We start from the raw sequence: 17,156 nt of genomic DNA on the forward strand, positions 1-17,156 counted from the left end.
TGTGTGAGGGAACAAACCAGTCCGCAGGCTCTCAAATGTAAACTGACATCTGGACACTTGACTGATAGACTGTGCAGACTGTTGCTACTGTTTGATATGTCTGTAATGTTTCATTGTTTGTTTTTAGTAGGCTGTATGCATGGACACATAATGAGAGAATGGGCCCCTGGGCACAGATATGCAAAAGGCCCCACCACCTCTCCTACACAGAAGCAAGACACACAGACGTAGTGGTGGTTTTGCATCTTTTTATAGTCGTTATGCATCTTTTTGTGGTCTTGTGTCCCTCTGTGGTCATTTTGTGTCACTTTGTAGTCATTTTGTGTCTTTGTAGTCATTTGGAGTCTCTTTGTAGTTATTTTGTGTCTCCTCAAGGTTATTTTGTGAAACTTTGTGGTCATTTTGTGTCTCATTGTGGTTGTTTTGTGTCTGTTTATAGTCATTTTGTGTCTCTCAGGGGTTATTTTGTGTCTTCACAGCCATTTGGCTTCTCCTTGTGGTCATCCTGTGTGTCTTTGGGGTTATTATGTATCTCTTTGTGTCATTATGTGTCTCTTTGCGATTGTTGTGTGTCTCTGGGGTATTTTGTTTGTCTCTTCATAGACATTTTGTGTCTTCTATCATTGTTTTGTGTCTCCTTGTAGTTGTTTCGTATAACTTTATAGTCGTTTTGTGTCTCTTTGGGGTCATATTGTATCTCTTCATAGTCGTTTTGTGTCTCCTTGTGGTTGTTTCGTGTCTTTGTTGCAGATGTTTGGGTCTCTGAGGTCTCCTTTGGGTAATTTTGTGTCATTTGTTTGTTGTTTTGTGTCTCTTTGTAGTTATTTTGTGTGTCCTCTTGGTTATTTTGTGTATCTTCATAGTCATTTTGTGTCACGTTGTAGTCGTCTTGTGTCCCTATGGGGTATTTTGTGTCTCTTTGTGGTCGTTTTGTTTCTTATTGGGGTTATTGTGCTCATTTATGCAGTTGTCTTGTGTCTCTTTGCAGCTCCTTTGCATCTTTTCGTGGTCTGTTTGTGGTGATTTTGAGTCTCTCCCTGGTTGGTACATGTTAATATGAGTGACATTTTGCAGGTGAGGTCCAGAGGGATGCCCCTTGACACTTTGGGCCCCTGGGCCTGTGCCTGCTAGGCCCGTTCAGTAATCCATCCATGGCTTTATGTACCATGGATGGATTACTGAACGGGCACCATATATGATACTGAGTGGATTAAATATAGCAGAATGCATCTTAAAATTAAAACAAGACATAAAAAAATTAACACTTAAATTACATTTTGTCTCTGCAGAATGTTTTTCTAATATCAGTTGTGTAAAACAGTTAAGAGCTTAAGTATGAGTTTAGAGATATGTTTAAATGAAACTTAATAAAGGCCATTAAACAGTTTAACGTAACATTAACGCACTAATGTAGTTTTTTTTGTCTCACAGGCATGACGTTCAGTGTTAAACAACTTCAGTGGGACGGCTCAAAGACAAACATTTAATATTCACAATCTAATGAGTTTAAATTAAAACATGTAGCCTCACCTACAGAGCATTAAGTTAAACCTTTTTAATATGAAAACGCGTCACCATCTTTAAACAAAAGCGTCATGCCAGAACCTGCAGCGCCTCTGAGCTGTTTTAAATTCACTGGGAAGGAAAAAAAAGCCCGGCTGGTGGTGTCAAGGTGAGGGGAGATGTGTTTTTCATCCCGGAGCCTCTCTGTCAGTCACCGCCTCGCAGCCAATGGTAAGTTCGCCTCGGTCGGACCGACTCGCCGCTTGCTCCTCCAGTCCCTCCTCGTGCTGTCCTCGCCGTGCACGCGCGTGGTACCCACGGTCGTGAGGAGGAGGAGGATGTTGCGCGTGAAGGGGAAATGGCTGCCGAAAACAAGCCGGAAGGTAAGAGAAATATAATGGGATTAATTTACTAGTATGACCGCTGTGTGATTTTAGAACAGTTGCAACTCCGCGCGGAGACGACACACGCGCGAGGACAAGTGGAGAGATTTTCGGTGGAAAAACGGCTCCGCTATTTTTTTCCTCCGAATAGGCAGCTAAAACGTGGAGACATCACCTAGCCAGCTAATATTAGCTTGCATTCTAGCCAGCTACTATTCCCATCGTAGCCCACATTTAAAGCACGCCACGGGGACAAATAGTCAGCGTGGTAAAAAGTAACGCGTTTACCACGTATTTCGCTCCGGATTCGTGTCAAACGACGAGCATTTCAAGTTGTTAACAACAAGGCTAAGTTAATGACAACATGTCATTGGCATCGACTAACTTCTTCCCTTATTACCCAGCTTTAAAAAGCGGCTTGGTTGTGTTAGTTTATGTGTCAATACGGCTCTCTCCTGCTGCCGCTATTTGCTGCTTCTTTTAAAGGCACTCTTATCATAATGTGACCATCTCTTTTTAAACATATAAGTCTAGTTTTTATATTATTTTCATCTCCCCGTCTTGGATAGAGGGGTTCGTCCCCCCCTTCCTTGAAGCGCGAGGCTTTTCTTTGCCATTACAGTGCTCGCGACTCAGAAGTGATGTATTTCTTTTTTTTTTTTTAATGAGCGGATATTATGTTTTACAAATGCCAATTATAGCCCACTACTTGGCCTATATTTGGTTTGAGACACACGGGCATCAAAACGTTGTAATGCCCGCTCCGCTTGCAATACCCTATCGCACTTGAAATGAAATGCCATCACACCAGAGGAAACAGGGAGGATGGAGAGTAGGGTTTCCAGCAGCCTGCTCATTACACTACTTTACACATAGGACAGGAATGATGACTTTTTTCCCTCAGCTTATTTCACACGGCTCACTAACTTAGAATTAAACGCACCAGACTTACTTAGATGCTGTTTAGTGGCATATTTTTGCTGCAAAACATATGCACGAGAGGTCTGTTGTCATTCAGGGAGGCCCATGGAATTTTTGGGTGAGTAATTAAAGCAACGCATATGTGAAAATGTAGATAAGATGTACTGCATCAGTGCTAAAGAGACTAGTTTTCTATCCAGATGTCAGCTTTTTACTATTTATAGCATTGCATTCACAAGAGCTGACATATTATAAATACATAAAGCAACTTGAGAATATAGAATCTCATGGAGCTTTTCAACCTCATCTGCATTTTTAATTAAATGTTCCTATTAATGTTAATGTGTTTGTTATGGTTTAAGTCATGTCACGCCTTTAACTGTTTAACTTTTTTATGATAAGCAGATTTGAGCATGATGACAGGTCATTAATGCAGTATGTTCTTGCTTTTATTCCCAAACTTGTATTCTTTGCGTTTATGGATTTGCATTGAGCCTCAGTGTGGAGCAAAAGCGTCATCCCAGTCTTTAAAATTGGCTGCATAATTTGAGAGAGAGGGAGAGAGAAAAAAGAGATTTGTACATATATCATTAGGTGCAGTTGTTTCTGAGCTGTTCATAACGTTATTGTTATTGCAAGCTCCCAAAATTTGAATAGACCTCCGTCAGAGTTTGGTGTCAGTAACCTCAAACATGAATTCTGTTTGATGTAGAATTACTTTAATGTTTCAAATGAGAGTAAACAAATTGCCTCTGTCCATATGAGGGGAAACGATAAAAGACTGGGAACTCAGTTGTTTGGATGTCAGTGTGCCAACCACTAAGCAGAGTCCCACCAGGGGGTGGTATTGAGCTACAGAAGTACACTCACTATATGAGGGATCTGTCTGTGGCTATGACGAAAAATAAAGACATCTGGTTTTATGATAGTAATGACTTCACTGTGGTGTATAGTCCTAATGTATTCATCTACATAGCTGAACTTAACAATTAGGCTGCAGTTGTTAATCTCGACGCCTCTCCAACGCGGGGAGCTCTTGCTGAAAACCCTGACTTGAAAGTCCCATTGCTGAGCAGGTTAAGTTATTTTCAGTGTTCCTGTGAGGCCGGTCAGTGGAAAAAGGAGGAGGAGGAGCAAGGGGAGCGTAGAGAGAGAGAGAGAGAGAGTGCTTCATACCTTCACATAATGTCGTCTCATGCAAACCTGGCCCTTAAAGCTTGAACATAAAGCTGTCATGCTGAATCTCTGAATCACTCCTGCGTGCAGTTTCTCTTAGTTTTGCCTGTTCATTAATGCCGAACATGCTTTTTCAATGTGCATCACTATAACGCTTTTTTTTTTTTTAACATGACACGTCCCTGGGTGTAAGGTAGCCAGTGAGAGAGCTGAGCAGTGTTTCCTTAACCTTTTGTCCTTGTGGTATGCGGGCAGTGCTGATCTCTCTTAGTTGTTTGGCAGGTCTTATGATGGCCCATAACAACTGAGGGTTACATCTTGTGTTAAACCCAGGGGCCACGACCCAGTCTCACTCAGTAATGTAATGTTTACATCCTGGGGTATTTCTCTGCAGCCTAACTGATTGTCAGGGCCCTTGGGGGTATTTTTTTCCCCCACTTCACACTCATAAAAAGCACTATGGGTCCGTTACTTTAAGTACAAGGCCTGGAGGACACTGAAAAGACAAGCTTGACACGTCTTGCACTGAGACTGCTCCGGATAAGGCTGCAGCCAATGGTTTTATGAATCGACCAGAGAAGATAGTCAGAAAAATATTGCTGTTCGAGAGCCAAATTTTGGAAAAGAAACAAGTGCTTTTGTAAACACAAGCTTTTTTTCTGGCGTCATAAAAACAAAACACTATTAAAGTTAAATCTTGTTGCTTTCAAAGGAAAACATCACCCACAAAATGACCATTTATATATCAATTAGACATGCAGTGTTTTGTTGAATATGTGATGAGAGCTTAGTTTTTCTTGCATGCCTCCATGGAAAATGGCTAACATATTGATTTATTGATTGATTGGGCTCCATGTTTAACAACAGCAAAACTGTATCAAAACTGTCGCTTTACAAACTCTCACACAACTCATGCTGTATAATAGAAGTCTCATTTATCCAGTCGTATGCTCAGTACTTCCCAAACATGTATTTTGGCTAAAAAAAACTCCAAATTGGAGTCTGGCTTTGAAGAAAGCATAGATACTTTTTTTCAGTTTTAAATAGTAAGGTTTTTGAAAGAATGCATGTTTTTGGGAAGCACTGATCAAACGACTGGATAAATGAGACTTCGATTACACTGAACGAATTGTGTGAGAGTTTGTAAGCGGATGTTTCAATATAGTTTTGCTGTTGTTAAACTTGGTCCCTGATCAATCAGCAAATCAATATGTTCACTGTTTTCCGTGGAGGCGTGCAAGTAGTCTTCTTCACAAATCCAAGGTAACATGGCATGACTAACTGATACACAAACGGTCGTTTTGTGGGTGAGGTATTCCTTTAACCTCTGCAAGTGAATCTCGATGCTGCCAGGTTTTTTTTTTTGTAATCCTAACACAGCAGTGTTGCATATTTAAATGCATTTAAAAGTGGATTAACACAAGGCAAATGATGGGATGTTTTACCGACATAAAACTCACACAGGTGTGTAAAATAAACTAATCGGAGGGAAATGCAGTTGGAACTTTTTGTGAGAGCAGAAACAATTGGCAACGGCTGCTTTCTAAAATAGGCCCGGTGAATTAGGCCCGTAGCCTCAGCTGTGCTGGAAGTAATATTTCTCTTTTATTTTCAAGCTGGTGCAGTTTAAAAAGTTTCATGATGTTATCATTTCACTCAAAGTTCAGGGTGAAGCAGCAGCAAAACATCAAGTAAGCACGCAGTCAGCCATTAACTTACAAAAGTGCTTGTGCAGCAATGGTATAAATATTTCTCCGCTGTTTTGTAAAGAAGGATGAATTTAACCTCCCCGTGATGTCGGACGACTTGCTCTCCCAGTTTTGTGTTGAATCAGGCGCTACGTTTTTTCCCCTGCAGCCTTTTAATTGAATCAGTGAGGTGAGGATGGATGGGACCCAGGTCCGGTCTGTGGTTGCTGAGACGTATCATTCGTAATGCCTGCCTGTAATAGACCTTTACTGACTGCTTTGCACGGCCTCCACTGATTGATTGTATTGATTCATCCAGTTTACTACTGATACAATAGGGAGTGTTATTGACCCGTATCACACCAGGCCACAGCTACAGTGACCCTTATTACAGGCTGTTTTTTCTTATAAAGGTGCAAGAATATTTAGTCACTGGAGAACTCCACTGTTTAAAATGACAATTCACTGTGAATTATTATCAATACTAATATTATTAGCATCATATTTTGCCCAACAGCTCTTGTGTGTTTCAAATGTATTTCAATATACTGTCTAGCCTCTGTTGATATTGCTTGCATGGGGAGTTTGCTCAGATATCACAGGCTGGGAGAATGCTTCTTTTCCTCGATTTTCTCTACTTTTCTCTTTGCCTCCTGAAGGACTGAAGAAAGTTCGTAATCCGGATCGAATGTACAGATCAGCAGTGTGTTATGCTGGCCATGGTCCACCTAAGAGTATCAGTGATGACACAGAGACGAACAGTAAGAGTCAGTTATTAATACTGCATTGCTGCTCCAAGAGGCCACTAGCAGGCCAATCTATTATTCATTCATTGATTCATTTATTTACTTCTTGATTTCATCCGTCCCCCATGCCCCCCCCCCCCCCCCCTCTTTTATTCCCCTCCAACACAACACCTCCTCCGGCTGCTCTGTTGATTGAAGTGTCTGCTTTACGGGATCACGCTGTCAATAGCTGAAGTGTTGTCGTTAACTAAGAGTGATTGTTTCAGGTTGAGGCCAGGGGATCAGGACCTGAGCAGACCCTCAGAGAGAAAGCTTACACTTTGAGCCATCAATTATGGCCCCTGTACTTGCCTTTTCTCTGCTTTTCTTAAACCTGCGTTTGATGGGGTGAAACATCAACCCAAGTCAACAGCGTGACTTTAAAATCTTGCAAAATTAAACAGTGTATGAAACAAATATTTATGCATCACTGTATCCTATGATATTTCTTTTGCAGTCAAATGGATTAGTCTTTGGCTTTGCCTCCCTCTCATTACATTTGTGCTCTATGAGAACTGTAGACTAGGGGCAAAGAACAAAGACAACACAGCATCACAGCTGAGGTTTAAAAACCAGCTTCTGTGGGAATTGCTTCAGTGCACTTACAAGTCTGTGTACAAGTGCTATTTTCTGACACACGCACACGCACGCACACACACACACACACACACACACACACACAAAAATCAGTCAGAAATATAGGCCAAACTCTTGATTTTATTTGTGGGTGATTTTCCCTTCATTCCTCTTTAGAAAATGTGTCTGAATTTTACCCTCTGTCTTTGCCCATTGAAAAAACTGTCCTCTGTAAAGCAGATTGTTTCTCAGCAGAAAGGAGCCCCTTCATTGTTAATAAATGCACCAGTCTCCTCGCTGCTGGAAGACTCTGTTGATCTAGACTAGAGACTGGGTAATTAAGTGTGCTCATGTATTGTCATTTCTAAATAGAGAGTCTGAAATCACCCCCAACCCCTTGTTAGACTCCTCACTCGATATCTGTCATTGGGAGAGCTCCGCTGAAATCTTTTATGATATTTTTTTAAAAAGAGAATGTTTGGAGAGATTTAATGGCAGGGGACTGCGTGTGCACATCTATGAAACAGAGATGCAGACTGTAACAGGGACGTTGTTGATAGACTTTTGCGTTACCCCCTCATGTGTGACAGCTGTGACTGACAATACGTTTTGCCAGTCTTGCTATTTTCCCTCATGTTATTGCGTGGTATTACAGTATCCTGTACCCATGTCAGACACCCTGTTTAATGCGTTTCAGCCTGAGGGTTTTTTCCTGCCTCGCCAGGACACTCTGTAGCAGAATACTGCAGCTCAAACAGGCAGGTAAACCATTGATCTGAGTAATCGTCTGAGTAATTGTGGGAGTAGTTATGATACAGAAAGAAGGGCTTTGTTTGTGTGCATGTGTAAGCAAGAGGGAGAAAGTGAAAGAGAACAAGAGCGAGGCAGGCAGGGAGGGAGTGAGAGAGAGAGAGACCTCACCTCTGCTCTCCTTGAGATGGGATTTTTATGGATGGGTGAGCTTGGTGAGGGCTGAGAACACATAAAGAGTCATTTTCAGTTTGTTGCAGGCAGTTAACCGTGTGTGCATGTTTGTTGAACTTCCAGTAATAGGCCTAGGCTTTCCTTTTTTTTAAGCTGTTTGACTTTTTGACAGTGTTCCCTTATTATGCTATATTACACTGTACTGCTGTAACCACATGGAGCCACAGTGCATCCAGGGTGTAGACTGAATCACTGTGACCTTGTGCTAACAAAAACAATCACTTCCGGGTGGATGACTGGCAACAGGTTTCTATTGCGGACATATGTAAAGTCAGCAAACGTATTTATTTCTATTGTTTACTGTTTAAGCTGTAACTGTAACGTTTAAAGACATATTGTTAAACATGTTGGTCCGACCTGTCTGACAGTTCTGTTGTGCTTATTTTATGTACTGTGTTGCTTTGCTAGCGTCTGTAGTGATCCAAATCTACCGGCGTGGAAGCAAAGCAGTGTACTGTTGTGGATGGGGGCCGCAGGAAGCTTTTAGCCACCTAAAAAAATCAGTATTAGTATAGGTGCGTTAACATACACATTAATCAATCAAGGCAGCAGTAGAGCAGTAACTCATGTGTTCTGTGAAGGTTTTTGCCAATAAGCTTTAGTTTGGTTCATTTAATTCAAAAGAGGACAGTGTGCAATGACATTCATCATTTACAAGAAATAAGAAAACACCAGATTTAGAGAAACTCTAATTTCCATCTGTAGTCCTACACATAACAAGTTAACGCAATAAATAAGAATAAAATTCAAGGTGCAATGCAGACTATGGTAAATCCATGTGTAGCTGCGACAGAGAGAGTAATTTGTTGTCTTATTTTAGCGGTGACATCACTGTTTCCTGTAGTGTTTAACAGCCAATCAAAGTGCTCAGTGCAAAGTGCTGTACAAAGAAGACAAAGACTGATTGATTCTTTAGGTTGTTTAAGCAAAGGTGGTAAAAAGAGCAGACATTACAGCTTCGGTTCCCCGTTGTAAAAGGTTGTTTGACAGCAAGGTAAAGCACTGAAAATGTTCTAAATATAGCATACACTTAAACTGGTACTGTTTTTTTGGTGGGCCTTTTTTTAGGTGGCTAAAAACTAACCAACTGAGGCAGCGTTTTCTCAGTGTCGTTTGATTTTATGTGCGTGACGCAGGGGTTTTCTACCCAGGAGTTATTGTACACAAACATTGTGATTCGGTCTAAAGCCATTGAGGGAACAGTGTGATTGTAAGCAATGAATTCTGCCACCCTGCATGTGTTGCATATTGTGTGGTCATACCACAGCTGCATAAGAAATGATGTCTGTGGCGAGATTTAGTATAATTCCAATCTCTTACTGGCATTCAGACTCTCTTCATCTCTCCCACTGGGAGGAAAGAAAACACCTTTTGCGTCTTTTCCAACAGCTGTTGTGTGTTGCAGGTCAAACACTCATCCTTAATGCTATAGCTAGAAGGCATATAATGTTCTCTTTGTTGTAGTTTTGTTGTAACATAGCAACGCCATAGTGAAGTTCAGCAAGACTTTTTTTTTAAGCTTGTGGGCGGTTAGTAATTTCACTGTATGTAAGAGTGTTATCGAACAGGCTATAGGGCAAATGATAAAGATAATTGGTTTCCCAGTGCTACACTAACACATGGCTATTTTAAGTCTACGTACTCCTCTCCATGTTGCCATCAAGAGCCATCAGGCTGTGGGGAGACCTGCCCCTGGACTATAGGCCAATCATTATTACTGCCAGGGAAATTTGACACTGCCTGAAATATCCTGTGTTGTAGTAAAGCTCAGCCCAGAATCTCCCACAAGTAGTAGGCTATAGACTTCAGTCTGATCAAGTGCTCTCTTCACCAGTGGCCAAGAACCATCAGTCTTCCCTGTAGATACAGTATAAAATAGAGGATGTAGAAATTCAAGGTATGTGTAAATTATTTTGTGATGTTTTAGGCCTCTGAAATGAGGCGTTTTGGACTGCCATGTAAAATAGAAATGTGACAAAATTAAAATCACTCAGTGCAAAAGGGTGGTTTTGTTGTCCATATGTTTAAAGCTACATTAACTTAATCACATATTAATGCTTAAAGGGGACCTACTATGCTTTTCCATATGTTGTGTCTTATATAGGGTGACATAATGAAGGATGTTCATATTAAATGCGGCCAAAGTTTTCAAATAATGAAGTGAACGTATGTAGAATTAAACCTCAGGTGTCCTACTGTTCTGAACACTCTGTTTGTGGATGTATAAAGAGAACTGGATATAGTGTTTGAGGCGGGGCCCTGTTTATTCCTATGAAAGTTGCTCAGTGGCACATGAAGCCAAATACATTGAACTGCCGGATATAAAATTACCTGGATGATCAATGGGCCAATAGAGCAGCACTAGAGACTCTGCAGGCTGAGCCAACTGCTTCCGTTTAAGCACTCCGCTAACTTGAATGGGAATTAAATGACTTCATCACGTGGCTCTTCTAGAATTTCCAAATGTTATTAGACTGAATGGATCAATGAATCTGATTGGGAAACGAGTCATTTCGCAGAGGTTGTAACACTCAAAAAAATGTATCCACCGATTTATAGAAATCTCTTTAACAATTTAAGTCTATGGGAAAAAGTCTGAGGGACTCAGCAGTTGTAATTCCATTGTTTGGCCACTATGAAAATTGGCTTCAAAGCCCAGTGCACTTCCTGGAGGCCAGGTTTCCAACGTTTTTTCTACTCTGGCTACAGTATGATTTCATAGTTTGCAGGACTGCTTTATATGTTCATCTGCTCCAGGCACGCTACTGCAAGTGTTAACACTGCTACATGTAACATGAAACATGTAATCTTGGTTGATGATGCTGTTAATTTCGTCCTGATTTCGGATCATATTCCTGCTGGAGCCTGTCTGGTTGTGATAAGAAGCTTTTTATTGGTGATTGATCATGGTAGAAAGTGCCGCTATTCTCAGTTACAGTCATAACCCAGCTGCAATGACGGTGCAGAGACACTGTGATACAGAAGACTCAGAAACGCTGACCAATCAGAGCAGGATGAGTGTTTTCAAGAGGGTGGCTAAAAGAGACAGGCACTAAAATGGAGCGTTTCAGACAGAGGGTGAATAAAGATGCTCCAGCAGTGACAGTACGAGGAAAATAAAGTGTGTTTTGAACATTAAAGCCTCTAAACATGTTCTAGTAGAAACCTTGAATGCAAGTATGAAGCCAAAAAAGAGCATAATAGGTCCCCTTTAATCAGTTTTTTAATGCTTGCTTTAAAATTTTAAATGAGCCTGGAAGTCATGACGTTTGGCTGCAAATGATTAGTGACGAATTTTGGGGCTTAGCTGAATCACAGGAATGTGTCCTAATCTGAAGGCTGCAGGGGTAATATCCCATTACTGCAAATGCCATCGCAATAGTCTCCTGCAGGTTAAACCCCCCTCCTTTACTTTACCTCCTTCCTCTTTCACGCCTCACAACTGGATTGATCGACAGCATGATTTTAATTGACAGCATGTCATCAGTCGGCCACTGCACCTTGGCTGTCTGAGTTCATCTCTGCTTCACATTTGACCACATTCTTTTTTTTTTTTTTTCTTTGTCGAGTTTTTTTTCTTGTTCATCTGCCAATACCCTCTAACTGCTTTCACCATGTTAACCTGTCACTGCACCTTTGCCTCTGGTCTGAGCTTTAAGTCCACTCTGTCATGGACTGGTTTGACATCTCGCCTCCTATAGATCTGGTCATTACACTGCGTAAATGTCACATCCCACACACTCAAAATGTGGATTGTTCAAATGTAGATACTTGTCTCATTTCTCGGCCTATCTGTGCATTTCACCGACTATATTTTCCACATCCCTTTTAAGGAAACTGCATGCTGTAGAAACTGTCTTTCAAATCCCCTGCTAGTGATGCAAGTACTGTACAATGACTTAAATAAGTGATGTTATACTGTTTTTGTGCCTCTCACTGTGACTGCATAAGTGTGAGTGTTATTCTGTCCGGATTAAGTGATCAAAATATCCGTCGCTTCTTCAAAAGTAAAGCTTTTGGAACAAACATTGTTAGTTGCAGGGGGGAACAGACGAGAGTGCATCACCAGGTGAAACACTGCGGCTTATTTTATCTTTAAAAAGACTCGATGTTGGCAAATAAACAGAGTTCCCTTCAGTTAAAATATAGTCACTATATTGGGAAATGTGCAAAACAGGCAATAACTTAAAGTGACGGACCATCCTCAGGGTAGGATTATGATGCACAGCTCTTGTCTTTGCTGAAAGGGTTGCTTAATTTTTTACTTTTTTTTTGTTATCTACAGACAGCATCATTCACTACGCATGATAACTTGTTGCTTGGCTACAGCTCATGTGCAGCAATTGAAGGGAGTATGTTTTTGTTTCTGGTATCTTGAAATTTCTCACCCCAGTTGATGAAATATGTCTGAGCTAAGCTCATTTGGCTGACTGGGCTAATTTTGGAGCTAAACTCTTAGGGGCATTTTTGGTCCAGCCCAGTGCATGGCTGTCATCCAACCTAATGATAACAGACATTGCCATAGGCCTAATTCAGTTTTCACAGCACTTCTTACTGGACAGAGATGAGAGCCAAGTGTTTATCCACAGGACCACTCGTTCTTGTGCGATTCACCTCCCCCGTGTTTCAGGTATAGCTACAAAAGAGCAGATACTGTTACACTGCTCTCCACATCCTTAAGCCATATTAACCACTGAACTGTTGTGGAAAATGTTTGCATTCAAACTGTTACTATATGCACCGCCAGCAGCGATTTGTTGAGTGATCTATAGCCAAAACATTAGCTTGCAATTTCTCCACAATGTGGGCACAGATTAAAAAGAAAAACTGTCACTCCCAGAGCGCTCTGAGACAGAGACGGAAGAGAGAGGGTTTTGCGTTCAGGGCTCGGATATTGATTAAAGATTTGTTTTTGTCAGCCTTTCCAGTCTCATGACCCTCGCTCTCGTCTCTAGGGTGGGGCTGGAGCAAGCTAGCATGACAGATACCCTCAAATTTGGCCCAAGTGTTTGCTTAGCAGCCAGGATCAGTGATAATCCAAACATCAGCACATAGAAATATATATATCTTTATATCCATTCGACAGAGGGTGATGTGAATTATGGAGGGGCACAGGCTGCCTCTGTTCAGCACACAAATGGCCAGTGATGGCAACATGAAAGCTGCAGACCTGTAGTCTCTGTGTTGAACAGAGCTCCTCTCCCTGTTTAGCCTTTTGTATGTGAGCTCGCTCATCAAGATTTAGAATGTAATTGGCTCCAGTGTGCCAGCTCAGCTCAGCACATCCTCTCATGTAACAAGCTCTGGTATCAGCCTGTCTTGCACTTTACTGTTTTACAACCAAATAGTAGTTTTCTGTGTATCCCTTTCTTGGCTAATGCACAAGCAGTCATTAAGCCTGTTGTTTGGACTCCAAAATAAATATTAAACCTTACGTCGGGAGCCCACAAGAAAATGCAAAGGAGTGGAGTTCCTTTCAGGCTTTGATCAACTCCTGGTTAAGAAAAAAAAAAGATACATTTACATTTTCAAAGCCAAATTTCTCCGGGTAATTTGTTGTTTATGCACTGATCAAATCAGACAATTTGATTAGGAAGAGCTCGTCTATATTCTGTAAACCTATTCCAAATCTGGCATCCAAGCTATTCCCCTGTCGGTTGTTTTCAGCTGACGCACAAACCACAATATATGTGGATTTTCATGCCACAGCGGACAGATCTTTAATTAGTAAGCAATACTTTGTTGGAACGCTCACAGTTCCTCCTTCACATCTGTGGAAATGCCCGGTGGAGGGAACAGTAGACATGCAGCAGCTGAAATACTATTAGTGTAGATAAATAGCAGCTGAAAGAACAAAACCGTTTAGAGTTATGAGAGCGTAATGCTGTAGAAAAGAAACCTCAGCATTCAACAACAGTTATGTTGAGCTCACCTTTTGTGTGCTGTGAGAGCCTGGTGAGAAACGCTCCCGTGTAACAACAAGGCCCCTCTCAAGTTAGACAAGGACTCACAGATTAGAGAAGGCCAACTCCGAACATCTAAAAAAAATAAGTGTCACATCTGAAACACATGGTTTATTTAGCAGCACAAAGCACGGTGCACTGTGTGAAACATGACGGGAGTTTGCCTGTTCTTCAAAGAAATACAGTCATCCATATCTCAGAAGCTTGAACACAGTGTGGCCCTCTTTATAATCTAATGTTAATGTACTATAGGCTGCTAAAAGGCCTCTACTGTATATGGACCATATGGGAGTCGATAGGCTGGACCGCTCCCTGGTTTGCCCTCTTTGCTTTTTTCCTCTACATAGTTTAACGATAATTTAGCAGCGAAAATTAACATCCGCACCAGCCTGTCTTGAATAAATAATGATTAAAAAATACCTCAAATAAATGCAACACTAAGTGCTTTGTCCATTTCGCCGCATGCTGCAAACACCAGGGAGGCATCTCAGAATAGTTCGCTTAATTTGAATATTGTAAAAACTGCATATCATGGGTATATTGTTAAAATGCAGATTTCCTAATAAATATTTCATGGCCTTAGATCTGTAGATATATAATGTTATTATATTAATACTTGGTTGCAAATCCCTTGCACTCAACGACAGTCTGAAATTCATGATCCGTAGACATCAACAGACACTTGGCGTGCTCCCTGGTGATGCTCTGCCAGGCCTGTGCTGCAGCCATATCCATTTCTTGCTTGTTTTGGGGCCCTTTTTGCCTTCAGTCTGGTCTTGGGCGAGTGAAACACATGCTCAGTTGGATTGGATCGAGGTGAGGTGACTTGATTTGGCCAGATGAGAACATTCCACACACTGGCAATTAAAACAACATAGTGGCTTAGTCTGTATCATAGGATAATTGTCACACAGCACAGAGAAAGTATCCTGTCTGCACATATCTGACATGCATCTAATCTGTAGTAGGGGTGTGCCATATCATATCTGTCATATCTGTCGCGTTGTTGACATATTGACGTCATACTGTTACCACAGCAACAACAAGGATAGCTGAAAGCGAAATTATTATCAAATCCACAGTGGCTCCAAAAAGAGGAGCAGCTTCAGTAGGGTGGAATAAGCTGTGGCATCCTGAATGTTTTATGAAAAGCCCCGGACTTCTTAGACTCTTTCAGTGAGTTACCACGCAGAGGGAACTCATTCAGCGGCTCCTCTGGCAGCAGCACAGCGTCTCTCCCTCTCCTCTCACTGTGTGCACATGGGAGTTGGTGTCGTTTAGTGATTTTGTCATAAACCTTTGGTAATATAAACCTACATGAGCCTCGCAGCTCGAAAAAAAAAAAAAACTACATATATGTGAATGTGCAATAGTTGTGGTATCATAGCCTGTCACAGATTAAAGCGTGATGATTAGAGGAGAAATGGCAGAGCATAAAGGTCCAGGTGGAAAAACCCCCCCAACTCAGTCATTTAGGATTTTGCTAAAAGAAGGAAATCACCTGTTGATTTATATATATATAGATCCCAGGGTACACTTTTTTTGTATTTGGGAGCTGTTTAAATGTGTAATTTGTGGTAGATTTTATTTTGTTGAACTAATAATATTGTATACAGAATCTGAATCTCACTCTGAGTTACTGTTGTTGTTTACAAACTAAAGAAATTATATCTCAATAATATCTCTTTTTTTTTTATTTTTTTTAACCAATTTAAAAACCGTGAAATATTGTGATACTATTTGAGGGTCATATCGCCCACCCCTAATAGGCTACATTTTTACTACGTGCTTCTGTCGGGGGTTTTCAGGCTGTGAGGTAAGTCGCAGGGGGCGGAGGGAGAGACGTGAGGCTGCAGCTACAGGTGAAAGGGACAGGTGTTCTGAAAACTTTATTTTGAGCCGTTGATTTGGCCCGTTTATCATCACGGTCAGCAGTCGGAGCAGCAGCAGCGGAAGTGACAGCTCGTCGAGGCTATTAAGGTATTTCAAACTCCAACTGCCGCGGTTAACGCTAGCTTGGAAATTGTAAAGTTAACGTTACTCCAACTCTCTGAGTCATGACACGGTCAAATTTGAACACAGACATGTTATACATATAAGCTAAGTCAGACTGTGACTTAAACCTTCCGAGGACTTCAGTATCCATCGAAACAACGTCCATAACGTCGCGTAGAAACCAAAGAAAAAAGACGCTCCCTAAAACAGACGTTGGTTTTGAAACAACGCATTTTAAAGTTTTCGCCAGTATAAAAGTAGTCCAGTTATGTTTAATTGCACTTTAATGGTAACATTGCAAACAGGAACTGCTCATAGTTAATTCGTCATACTTTTCATTTTAAAAAATCGGCCCAAATCTAAACAAATATAGGCTAAAAACGCTTAAAAAGTAACGTTTTAGCTCATAGCTAACGTTATTAAGCTAATGTTTCCATGGAAACGTTGTAGTTCCTGTTCCCCCAAAGAATTATTGGAACTGTAGTTCCTTTTTCATATATACCCGGATTTGGCAACCTCTGCTATCAAAAGAGCCATTTTTGAGCAGTAAAAATAATTTAAAAAAATCTGTGTGGAGCCGCAAAACATGTTTGAGCCTTATAATGAAGGTAACATAGCCTTTTAAGTCTAACTGTGCATTCCAGTGGGCGTGCTACTATACTATATATTATGCCAGAAGAAGATTTAGTGTGTCCCAATACATAGTAGGCTATGTCAAATGCAGTATGCCAAAAATACCAGGATATTCTACTATATATATCCGATTTTGCAGTATGCAAGCCAGCATCCTTTTCTGGCTGTTCTGACCCATAGTCCTCTGTGCAGAGGAGGATACGTCACATCAACTGAGCCGCAAACAGATGACAGCTGTTTGACAGCTGTTTGACAGCTGTCAGAAGTCCCAGTGATGGATGACGGCGCATTTAAGTTAATGCTGACCAGTCGAATAATAACAATAGGAATGTTAATTGATTAAGTAAACAAAATAATCAAACAATAGGACATAACTATGAAAATGACAACAACAGAACTGCAGATGTAATTTTACTGACGCAAATATGTTAGAATCTGCAATCTGTGCAGTTAGAACTTTTAAGTTACACTTCATATGTTGTAGAATAACAACAGAACTCAGAAAGTGGTGTTTGTTAATCATCAAGGTAAGGGATATAAAAGCAAGAG

The 17,156-nt window shown here is 41.0% G+C and overlaps 1 protein-coding gene across 1 annotated transcript in view; it reads left to right on the forward strand.

The window, feature by feature from the left end:
- Nucleotides 1-1,803: 1,803 nt before the first annotated feature.
- The window catches only part of camta1a (calmodulin binding transcription activator 1a), a 929,980-nt gene continuing 914,627 nt past the window's right edge, over nt 1,804-17,156 (forward strand). The window contains exons 1-2 of the mRNA XM_050064291.1: nt 1,804-1,886; nt 6,331-6,432. Coding sequence (XP_049920248.1) covers nt 1,862-1,886; nt 6,331-6,432 — 127 coding nt within the window. The 5' untranslated portion in view covers nt 1,804-1,861. The remainder of the gene's footprint in view (nt 1,887-6,330; nt 6,433-17,156) is intronic.

This window comes from Epinephelus moara, chromosome 16, assembly GCF_006386435.1.
Source record: "Epinephelus moara isolate mb chromosome 16, YSFRI_EMoa_1.0, whole genome shotgun sequence".
In the NCBI taxonomy this organism is placed as follows: domain Eukaryota; kingdom Metazoa; phylum Chordata; class Actinopteri; order Perciformes; family Serranidae; genus Epinephelus; species Epinephelus moara.